Here is an 11,811-nt window from a genome sequence, read left to right as displayed (position 1 = left end):
TCCGAGGAAGAAGCGGTCACTGAGCCATCGGGTGTCCGCATGGGGCAGGGGGCTGGGAGACAGGGTCTGCATGGGGGGCGTGGGGTGACGGCACGGAGTCGGCATTGTGCGGGGAACATTCCTAAAGCAACACGAGGCCAGCTAGACTGGAGCACAGGCCACTCTGTGCAGAGGGGGCGGGGGTGGCCAGGCTGAGGGGCAGCGGCTGGTACCCAGGGAGCAGCCGGGGCTGGGAGGGCGAGCAGAGCTGGGGCTGGGGCTTCGACAGGCTGGCCGCAGAGACAGCCGCCACTGAGAATAAAAATAGCGAACACACTCGTGAGAACCACCACAACCATCTTCTGAGCACGTACTCTGTGCCAAGCCTCTTCCTGTGGATTGTTTTATTTAACCTTCAAAGCAAGTCCTGCTGTCGTCCCCAGGCACGGGTGGGGAAACTGAGGTACAAAGAGGCTGAGCGGCTCGTCCACAGCCACTTGGTCAGCGAGTGGCAGAGCTGCCCTTTGCGAGCCCCGGCAGCCTGGCTCCGGAGCCGGCCCCGCTGCCCGCCCCGTGAGGGGCTGTGTGCCTCGAGAAATGAACAGAGGGCGTAACAGAAGGGGTCCCGCTCTAGCTCCTTCCCTGTGCCACTCAGAGTCCTTACAGTTGGCCCGGGGGCCGGGAGCCTGTCCCACTCACTGCACTGGGGCCGGCCGGGCCCAGGACACAAGATCCCGGGAGCCAGAGCAGGCAGCTGTGATGGGTGAAGAGACAGATGGCTGTGTGAACACTGCGGACATTCCTCCTTCTGGGCACTCAGCAGGTGCAGTCCTGGAGGCAGGACCTCGCCCTCTGGTCCTGTTCACAGGTGATCTCAGCATTTCCAGACACGGCGCAGTTTTGGGGGCCAGTAGCTTCTGAGCACAGGCCAACAGCGCCCCCTGGTGTGCAACCTGGGGAAAGCTCTGGTTTCGAGCGTTTCCCACTTGGCTCTGCCCCTGTCGGTCAAGGGGCAGGGTTGATTCTCTGCAACTGTGGCCAGAGCTTGGATTTAGAACCCACACCTTCACGCTTACCAAGGGAAATTCAGCTCTACCCTACCGTCAAGTAGCCAGGTCACTGAGGTCCTGCTGGCTCAGGTGTAGGGGAAAGAGACATTCCCCTCCCACCCTCTGGAAGTTCTGTGGCCCCGGCCCCGGTCTAAAAGGCCTAGGGAGACTTGAGAACACAGGAGGGAGGAGCCTCTGGGAAGGACTGGACTTTCTGACCTTTGAGAAGGGTGGACATGGCATTGGGGTCATCATAATTGGGGGGGTGGTTAAAGGAAAAGAGGCCTCAGGCATAGGCTGGTGAGGTCTCAGACAGTGGGTGGGTCCCTAAGCCTTGGGCCCCGGGGCCCGATGTGGGCAGGAGGAAGGTGGCAGGGCCCAGCAGGCTGGCTGGGACCCTGACCCCAGCAGCAGGGGGAATTCATGGGGCCCACTACGGCCCTCTTCTTCCCCAGTCTCATTCAGTCTTCCCAGAGCTTAGGCTAGCCAGGACCAGAGCCAGCCATCTGACTCATGTTGATGTGCAAACTGACCGTCAGTTTAGAAACGATGGGCCGAAGTCCTACAGGACTTAGCCTCGACACATGGCCTCCTGATTCCCCAGCCAGAGCTCTGTGCACAGGCCCAGCCCGCTGGCCCCAAGCACCGGGTCCAAGGTTGCTGCCCCCTGATGCGGTTGGACCTGACCCAGCGTAGAATGCCAAGGGCATTCTGGGCATTTCCCTTTGGACCTGGGGAAGGCACGGTGGTGAAACGCCTCTCTAGAGGGCACAGCGCCTCCGGTGGCCAGCAGCGGGCCTGCCACCTTCGCTGGTGGAAGCCAGTGCCTCCGGGTGCAGGCAGCCAGAGAGGCCGGGGTTCCAGGCCGAGAGGTCCAGGCTACTGCATCATCTGGGAGGAGCTGAACCCCTCCATCTCCGCCTCTGTCGCCGCCACCGCCTCAGAGCGGCACCTCTGGAAGCAGAACCACAGGAAGAGGAAGAAACCTGCGAGGGAAAGGCTGGTTCGTGAGAACACTGTGGGAGTGCCATGGGGCCTCCCCCAGAAACCAGGGACCTCCTTGTGGGGGAGAGAGGCCCACGAGTAATTCTCAGAAAGCCAGACTGTTGGAGGCCCAGGGGAGGAGCGCAGAGGAAGGAGGGCCCAGCCACCGCAAACCCAGAGGGTGCAGATAACAAGGCAACACCCCTTCCTCTTGTGCAGATTACGAGTCACAGCCCTTCCTCCTGGAGGAGGTAGGCCCCTCCCAGCTGCCCAGGGGGCTAGATGCCAGCTCCTGACCCCACCCTTCGACCTGAGCCTTTCAGCAGTCAACACCTGCCAGGTGTGCACGACCCCCCAGGGTTTCCTCCAAGCCCCCCACAGGACCCACCGTAGAACGAGTTGAAGATGGTGAAGAGGAAGAGCTGGGGCAGCAGGAAGACCCCAAAGGAGAAGAAGGCCAAGGTCCAGGTGGTGCCCAGCAGCATGGTGAGGCCCAGCACGGTGACCGTGTCCTTGCAGGCCCGGGAGCCCGGCGCCTTCTCTTGAGCCTTCATTCTGCGTAGGACCCGCAGCGCCCAGACCAGCACCACCAGGTTGAAAAGGCACGTGAGGCCGCCGTAGCCTATGACCAGGGCCCCGTGCACCCCGGGGCTCTGCACCCAGCATCTGCAGGGGAGGGGCGCAGTGTCAGGGTCGGTGCAGCTCTCGGGCTGGGCGAAGCCGTGGGCTGCTGGGCCAGGGGACTGCCTCTTGAACCTGGTTTTGTTTCCTGGCTCAGACCTCTTGTTTCGTGCCTGACTGTACAGTGGGGTGAAGTCCTAGGCCTAGCTTCCCAGCCAGGTCACCACGATAAGACCCAGTTGCCATCTCGGCCCCCCATCTGCAGCCCCCACAAGTCTCCTTCCCACCCCTTTGCCTCCCCAAGACACCTTTGTGACGGGGGCTGCCTTTGACCCCGGCAAACACTGTGTCACATACTTTCTGCAGATTAGTCCATTGAGTCCCCACGATGGCCCCCTGAGGCTGGTACATGACCCTTCCCATCCTACAGGTGCGGAAACCGAGGCTCTGGCTTGGGAACACACACTAGTAAGGGGCCACGGTGGGACTGGAAGCCCCGTGGTCTGAGTCCAGAGCCTGTGCCCCTCACTGTCACAGTCACCTGCTCGGGCTGCTGCCACTGCAGCCACAAGGGTCCTTGAACATTATTTCGGGGGCTTCACCCACATTCATGAGTGTGGCCGTGGATCGTCCCTTTTTACCGCCAGATAACACCACATTTATCCACCCAGGGTCTGGTTGGTGGACACGGAAGTTATTTTCAGGACTTTTTGAAATTGCTGTTTGGGTTTAGGGACACCTGGATATGTCACCTCCCACCCGTTAGGATGGCTACTATCCCAAAGACAGGAAATAGCCAGCGTTAGCCAGGATGCGGAGAAAAGGAATCCCCCCCCCCCCGCCCCCGCCCCCGCCCCCCACACTGCCTGTAACCTGGTGCGGCCACCGTGGGAGGCAGCACGGAGCTTCCTCAAGAAATCACAACTAGAACTGCCGTTTGGTCCAGCCGTTCCACTTCGGGGCGTTTATCCAGAAAGAAAAAATGAAAACGCTGCCTGGAAAAGACCCACGCACCTCCATGTCCGCCGCAGCATTGCTTGAAACAGCCGTGGTAGGAAGACAGCTGGGGTGTCCATCGGTGGACGAATGGATAAAGGTTGCATGGTCTACACTTGACCCCTGACCGCCGTGGGGGTTGGGGCGTGACCCCGCACACAGTCGAAAATCCACGTGTAACTTTTGAGTGTCCCCCAAAACTTAACTACTCACAGCCTACCCTTCACCAAAAGCCTTACCGATAACAGTGGATTAATGCAGATTTTGTACGTTCTGTGTATTCTGTACTGTATTCTCACAATAAGTAAGTCTACGAAAGACAAAATGTACTTACCATATTTATTGAAAAAATCCGCCTCTAAGTGCAACCCAAACCCATGTTCAAGGGCCAGGTGTGCGCGTATACAACAGAATACGACTCCGCCACACAAAGGAATGAAACCCTGCCCTTCGTGACACTGTGGATGGGCCTGGGGGGGCCTCATGGAGCACTAGGCCCAGTGAGTCAAAGCAGATGAAGACAAATACTGTGTGATCGTACTTACATGTGGGATCTCCAGAAATAAAAGTGAAAATAAACATATAAATAGGCTCTTAAATGCAGGGGCAGATGGGGGGTTGCCAGAGGCAGGGGGGCGCTGATGGGTGAAAGAAATGGAAGCTCAGAAGGTACCACCTTAGAGTCACCAGGTGAGTAAGTCGTGGGGGCTAACGCACAGCACGGCACCCGCGTGACTGACACTGCCTGCGTGTTTCAAAGTTGCCGGGAGAAGGGATCTTAAAAGTTATCATCTCAAGAGAAAAAATTCTATCCCTGGCTGGCGTAGCTCAGTGGATTGAGCGCGGGCTGCGAACCAAAGTATCGCAGGTTCGATTCCCAGTCAGGGTACATGCCTGGGTTGCAGGCCACGGCCCCCAGCAACCGCACATTGATGTTTCTCTCTCTCTCTCTTTCTCCCTCCCTTCCCTCTCTAAAAATAAATAAATAAATCTTTTAAAAAAGAGAGAGAGAGAGAAAATTCTGTGCCTATGTGTGGTGACGGGTATGAACCAGACTTACTGTGGGGATCGTTTTGCAATACACACAAACACGGAATCGTTACACTGTGTAGCTGAAACTCATCTGTTGCGATATGTCAGTTGTATCTTGATGGGAAAAAATGGCCTTAAATTGTAAAAAATAACTGAAAGAACACACAGGTACATGGGAAGAGCCTTCAAACGTGGGAGAGTGGCCGACACAAGCCCAGGGTAAGAGGTGGGGGGAGGGGCGAGGAAGAGTCCAGAGAAGCCAGTTCCAAGGGTGAGAGCTCCCTACCAGCCCAGCGTTAACGTGCTCCCTGTCCCGTAGAAGTGTCGCCTGAGTCCTTGCGTCCCCATCACACGTCATATCATAAAACACAGGTTTAAAGAGCCCTGAGTCACACGTCCCCTGAGCAACCAGCCCGACCCCCACGAGGGAAGGGAATCAGCCCCACTCCGCCCAGGGCCCTCGCTTCAGGAGGCCAACAGGGGACCGTAGTTGGAGGCCAGCTCTGCCATTGACCAGCTGGGCCTCCTTGGGCAAGGTTCTTAAGTGGTCTGTGCCTCAGTTTCCCCCACCGTAAACAAGGGCCGGCAGAACCCTATTTTTCGTCCTGAGGATTAAACAGACTAACCCACAAGGTCCACCAGAGTCAGCCCTCCGCGGCCTTGTGTTGGCCGGGTGAGGAAAAGGGGTCTGCAGGGCTTTGGGGAGCCATCCCCCCTGCGTTGGCTGTTAGAGACTTCCCATAACAAGGAGAAGGCTGGCGTCCCAGGTCACAGAAAGGGGCAGCAGCGTCTGTCCCCCCGACCCTCAGAGTCCACTGCCGCCCCTTGCCTCTACCCCTGCACGTGCTGAAGCCCCCTCCCAGGGCTTGGGGTGTCCTAGCCCCTCTCCCTGGGGAGGGTTTGCGCCCTGGCCTTGCCACAGCAGGCACAGGTCCGGAGGAGCCGGAGCCTGAAGCGCGAAGGCGGGACAGGAGCGTGTGTTGCCAGGAGGCAGAGGCCCTGGAGGCCCGTGAACGGGCCCTGGGGTCTGGGCCACGGCTCTCTAGAATTAGCTGGCATAGAACTCGAGCCTGCCCCTCCTCAGGAGACCATGAGATCCAGCAGAACGGGGTGTGGCAAAGCCCCCCGGAAACTGCCCCTGCCAGGGAGCCCGCCGCAGCCCGGCGTGCACTCACATGGACGTGTTCTGGGAGCCCGTGACGTTTCTGCTGTCTCCCTGGCTGCCGGAGAGTAGGATTGTGTGGCGCCCGTAAACTGAGCTCTTGATGGCCAGGAGGAGCAGCACCAGGAAGGCTGGGACCCCTGAGGACGGGGACAGAGGCTCAGCATCTGTCAGGAGACCCCAGGGACAGGCCGGCTGTGGGTCCCTAGAGCTGCTGACACAGAATTCCACTGGGCAAGGCGGGCAGTGAGGGAACAGAGACTGTTCTGAGCCCCCAGGCCCTGTTGGCCGCCCAACTCCAGAGCAATTGGCCTCAGAGAAGGCTGGGGTCTCTAGCGTGGCGTGAGTGAGTGAGGTCTCCAGGAGGGGGCCACAGTGGCAGCAGGAGTGGTCACACCGGGGAGGTGGTGGCTGGGAGCTAACGGGAGAGAGGGCTGGGAAGCAGATGAGAGACAGGTAGAGAGGGGCTAGGATGGTGCTAGAGATGACAATGACAGTGGTGCCAGAGGAGGTGGTGAAGACGAGGAGGAGGATGGTGGTGATGATGGTGGGGGTGTAAAGTGGTGGTGATGGAGGTGGTGGTGATGGAGGTAAAGGTGAAGGTGGTAGAGGCAGAGGTGGTGTTGAGGTGGCTGTGGTGATGATAATAATGCAGGAAGTGGTGGAGGTGGTGGGTGTTGGTGGAGATGGTGACCGGTGGCCATGGCGGTGGTCAGGGTGATGAGGAGGAAGGGAAGGAGAAGGACAGGCAGGGGCAGGGGCCCTGTCCAGCTGGAGGTCTCGGGAAGCGGGAGGAGAGGGAGGCGGGGCTCACCCCAGCCCACCACGCAGAGCTTGAGCAGGTATCTCCGGATGTAGATGTTGTAGACGCGCACCAGGAGGAGGTAGAGGTTGAAGCCTTCGATGGCCATCCAGGTGAGGCAGCTGAGCAGCGCGTAGTGCAGGGTGGCGGCCACGGCTACGCACGCTGACCCGGGCGCGGAGGGCACGGCCAGGATGGGGCTCAGCAGGAAGGTGACATTCAGGAGCAGCACGGAGGCGTGCAGGTTCATGTGGATGCTTGTCAGGGAGTCACCCTTCTTCCTGTGGGGGGAAGCGTGGCCCTCAGCAGCCTGCGGACATCACCCGGGCAGCATCGCCCCCTGGGCTCACAGACACACAAGGACAAGGACACGGGTCTCCTGCCTTGCGGCCTCTGCCCTCTGGAGAAGCCCATCCCGCTCTGGGGGACCGAGTGGGAAAGAAGGAGGAGTGCCGAGCAGCCGCGGGCGGGAGGGCCTGGCACTGGGGCGGCGGGTACCTGGTGAGGAAGTACAGCAGGACGGTGAGCAGGGAAGCCACGATGGAGATGCTGCAGCCCACGAGGGAGATGTACGTGAGCGGCGCCAGCAACTCTGCAGGGAGCGGGTCCTGGGACAGTTGCTGTGGGAGGGAAGGGGGACTGGAGGCCACACACATGGAAATGCACCCCCCCGCCCCCGAGCTCAATTAGACAGACCTTCCAAGACCCCTGCTCCAAGCCCCCCTGGCCCACAATCCTCACTGTGATCCTGGCTCAAATACAGCCATGGGAGACACAGTGGTTTTTCCCTCCTCCAGCTCCCATCTCCTCTTCCTCTGCGAGAGCTGCCCTTCCCTCACTGTCTGGACCCACCACCACATCTCCCACTGTGTGAGCACAGGTGTACCACTCCCGGCCTGCCAGAGCCCTCCCTCCTCCTGCCCACAGTGATTGGTTGAGGAATAGGTGTGTGATATACTCTAGGCTGGTGGGACTCAACTGCAAGATTCTGGCTGACAGAACCAGGTCAGAGATGCTCTCATTGTACTGGCCTAAAAGCTAGTAGGACATGAGGCCTATCTTGGTGACATGAAGCCCCTGGATCAAGCCATGCCTGAAGCCCAACCCAGCCTTGTCAGGAACATAAACTCCTAAGCTTCTTTTTGATCCCCGTGAGCCAATTTCAGTTGGGTTTTCTGTTCCCTCCAACAGCCTCTGTCCTGAGTGTGGGGCCCTCTGCAGCTCGGACCGCCCTCCCCCGGGCTGTGCGCACACATACCATGAGGACAGCGAAGTAGCTGAGGTGGTTGCAGCGGCAGAGCACCTGAGAGTGTGAGGGGTGCTCCGTGCGACAGCCCTCAGGGCTCCAGGCACCCCAGTAGCGTTTGCTGGCTCCCTCCTTCCAGAAGACACAGGTCGTCACGTAGCCTTCCTAAGGGGGGATGTTGGAGTTGAGTTCATCTGAGGGGGTCAGGGTAGTGATCAGGGACTAGAAACTGCGGGGGGCCAAGGGTGACCCAACTGCACCCTTGTGGACATTTCCCTAGGCAGTGGCTGGGCTTTGCCCTCAAGCAGATTCAGATTCCAGCCCCAGTGCCACCATGGACTCTGAGAGTGACACGGGCAAGTCGCACAGATTCTCTGGGCCTCGGTTTATTGATCTGCAAAATGGAATCATGTATGCCAAGTCGTAAGGATAGTGGGAAAACCACAGACGACCCTGACGCCCAGGCGTGTGGGAGGAGGGGTGGGGCAGTGCCACGGGAACCCGCAGAAGGAGCGGCAGCAGAGTGCGGAGGAGGGAAGGGACAACTGGGGCACTGAGGCCTTGGGGGACACAATGGATTGTGGTGGAAGAGGGGTAAGGACATTCCAGATGAAGGGAACTGTGGAGGCCACAGCCCAGAGCAGTGAAAGGAAAGGGTGGAGGTGACATTGAGAATGCAGAGAAGAGGCTGATGGGAAGCCAGGGCGGAGTGTGGAGGCCCTGGGCTTGTGGGGAACGCCAGAGACGGAAGAAGGGAGGCATCGGGGCTTGCCCACCCACAGCCCGACTGCCTGCTTCTCATAGCAGCCTCTGCATTTCTCTTGGGGACCCAGCCCTCCCACAAGGGCAGGTCAGATAAATCCAGCTTGGTCCCTGGGCCGTGTGCCCCAGGCCTGGCCAATCCTGCACACACCCCATCCTCCTGGGCAGTGATGGTTCAGGTGACCTATCCATCATAGGTGGACCATTTAGGACTCCGTTCTGGGACCCTGGTTTGCTCACAAGAAAGGGCCTGCTGAGAAGAGGGAAAGAAAGGCCAACACTTCAGCTGCCATCTTGCCACAGAGTGGAGAGTCAAGGCAGGAAACCATTGCTGAGAGAGGGAGAGAGACTGAGCTATCATGGCAGCCTATCAGTGCCTGGATTCAGCTGTACCTGAAGCTAGTCGGCCCTGGACATTTCATTTACATGAGCCAATAAATTCTCTTTTGTGCATACGTTGGCTGGAATTGGTTTTCTTTCTTTCTTTTTTTTTTTTTAAGATTTTATTTATTTATTTTTAGAGAGGGGAAGGGAGGGAGAAAGAGAGAGAAACATCAATGTGTGGTTGCTGGGGGTCATGGCCTGCAACCCAGGCATCTGCCCCGACTGGGAATCGAACCTGTGACACCTTGGTTTGTAGCCCGCGCTCAGTCCACTGAGCCACACCAGCCAGGGCTGGAATTGGTTTTCTATCATGTGCATGTCAAAGAATCCTGACTAATACCACGAGAAAAAACTTCTCTCTCTTATTTCTTTGGCATAAATGTTTAAAGTGTGACAGATTTAAAATGGTTCATTTATGAGATGGTTCCACAGATTTGCGTTTGGCCAATCCAATGTTCAACAGGACAGACGCCAGGGGGCAGGGATGGGGTGGGGTGGACTCGGGGGCGCCCCGCAGTACCAGGCTTTCGTTGTGCCAGAAGCTGATGTTGATTGGCTCCCTGAGGTCCTTCACCGATTCATTGTCCAGCTGGGCCCCCAGGACATAGTTATGGAGCAGAAGTGATTTGTTGTCACTCTGGACAGGCGAGAGAAAAAGGGCTGACTGGTGGGGACGTGAGGAGACCTGGACGGGGTCCCAGCGCCCCCGCTTCTCCAGGCCCTCCTTCCCAGCTGAGAAGAGCGCCATGCCTTTCCCGTGTGCAACAAGGGCTACCCTCCCGGCCTTGGCACACGCAGTCCCCTCCACCTGCAAGCTGTCCTCTCACCACCCTCCTGCTCCACCTCCCCTCTGTGTAATGCACCTTCCACTCCACCACTACGCAAATCACTTCCAAAGCCAAGGCTAAAAGGCACCTCCTCCAGATGCCCTCCTGGACTGCATGCTGGGAACAACTGCCGCTCCACCCTGACTCACCCATCGCTTTGTATCTCTAGGGTTATAACCAACCTTGAACTAAAATTAAGTCTCTAAGGCCCTAGTCTAACTGTCAAGATAGAGAGTTCTCTGAGGACAGAGCCCTTGTGACCTTCTTGTCTGTCTCCTGCCTGGGGACAGGCACAGACATAAGGAGGTGTTTCTTAGGTCTCATTTGCACATTAGAATTGCGCCTCCCACCATTCTGCTAAAGCTGAGGCCCAGAGAGGGGCAGCAGTGGCTCGGGTTGCGACAGTGGGCTGGTCCCACTGATGCTGGTCCCCACCCAGACCCCTAGAGGTGGCCTAGATGCCTGCAGTGCCCCCAGGAAGGGGCCAGGGCGCATTCCCCCGGGGCCCACCACGGCACCGACCTGGAAGAAGAGGTCGGTGGAGAAGTAGATGCAGATGAGACGAAGCTGACTGGGGCTGCGAAGCCTGCAGGTCCGCTGGGTCAGCTCCTTCGGGAACTGCATGGCGTGCCGGATCTTGGCCTGGGCCTGCAGAGGTCCAAAGGCTGAGCCTGGTGTCTGGACTGGCCCCAGCACCTGCCTTGGCCCCAATGAAGGTCTCCCCACGCCCTCCCAACATTTCTCTCCCTGGGGCTTCCACCGGCAGAACCCTCCTCCAGGGCTACACCTTCTCCCAAACTTCCTGAGATCCAGGATGCAGGCAGCTCTGGCCCCACCCAGTGGGGCCCAGGAGGATGGAGCCTCTCTTCCTCTGCCTTCACACTGCTCTCCCCACCCCCCCATCCCCCAACCCCACCCCCTGGCACCCAAGCATTCAGCAGGAATCACAGCAGAGTCCTCAAAGGAGCCCAGATTCCCGGGGCCTCTCCCATGGCTGCCACTGGCCCCTCCCCCAAGACCTGCAGAAGCAGGAAGAGGACACCGACTTGGAGGGGCCACCGAGCAGCCCTCTTTCTCCGGTCATGTGAGGAACATCAGTCCCATTTTGCAGAAAAGGTAACTCATCGCTATCAGGACAGAGCCCCAGTTGGCAGGGAGGGGGATGGATAGATCCTGGGGATCCAGGTCAGACCTTAAACCCCTGGAGGATTTCCAGGGTGGAGGCACGGGCCAACCCCCCTCTCCCAGGCACCTCTGACCTGTCGCGGCTGCTTCGGGGCTCCGCTGCTCAGGGTGTCGCTGCTCAGGGCCAGGCCGGGAAAGCTGCAGTTTAAGTTGAACGCCAGAGCCTGAATGGACTCTGACTGCAAGATGAGGTGGTCGGCATTGAAGCTGACATTCAGCAGTCTCTGCTCCAGACCACGGACGAACGTGGGAGCTGACCTGGAGTGGGGGCCCAGGGAGAGAGGGTCCCAACAGCCCAGGTGGATAGGGCATCCGCCACTCCGTGTTCCTGTCACTCTCACCTCTGGACCTGCGCACACCCAGTGTTCCCGGCCCACTCTTACCTTCCCACCCTGCTCGCCCCCTTCTCCTGAGTAACTCTTGTTCGGGTCCCAGTTTGTTGACACCTCCTCCAGGATGCCTTCCTGGGCTGCTCCCTGTTGACTGAATGAAGTACCCCGTACTCCCCAGGCTTCCCTGGCTAGTCATCAGCATCAGTCTCTATCCGGAGCTGCTCCGCCTTTGGGTCCCAGATTCTGGAGCGTTCAGCCCAAGTGTTGGAGCCCCTTCTAAGAAATATGCACCGAGACCCAGATTCTGCACCTGGTTCTATGACATCCATGGTCAAAGGCCCCCAGTCAGACGGCAAACCTGATGAGGGCAGAGACACATGTCTTTCCTGCATCTCCAGAGCCTAGTGTCAAGCACACAGTAGGTACTCAATAAATGCACGTTGAATGCAT

The 11,811-nt window shown here is 58.7% G+C and overlaps 1 protein-coding gene across 1 annotated transcript; it reads right to left on the bottom strand.

Annotated features, from left to right (window-relative positions):
• Positions 1 to 322: 322 nt before the first annotated feature.
• Positions 323 to 11,553, bottom strand: ADGRG5 (adhesion G protein-coupled receptor G5; the record flags this gene model as incomplete). The annotated part of the gene is made up of 9 exons (XM_036013562.1): positions 323 to 2,014; positions 2,401 to 2,678; positions 5,837 to 5,963; positions 6,638 to 6,906; positions 7,124 to 7,245; positions 7,884 to 8,036; positions 9,538 to 9,654; positions 10,367 to 10,492; positions 11,104 to 11,553. Coding segments are annotated over 9 exons (1,749 nt in total), but the record flags the coding sequence as incomplete, so codon positions are not given.
• Positions 11,554 to 11,811: the final 258 nt, after the last annotated feature.

The sequence above is a fragment of the Phyllostomus discolor genome, chromosome 12 (genome assembly GCF_004126475.2).
Source record: "Phyllostomus discolor isolate MPI-MPIP mPhyDis1 chromosome 12, mPhyDis1.pri.v3, whole genome shotgun sequence".
NCBI classification, from domain to species: Eukaryota; Metazoa; Chordata; class Mammalia; order Chiroptera; family Phyllostomidae; genus Phyllostomus; species Phyllostomus discolor.
Note: the sequence above shows the minus strand (reverse complement) of the source record. Positions and strands in the feature narration are given on the sequence as shown.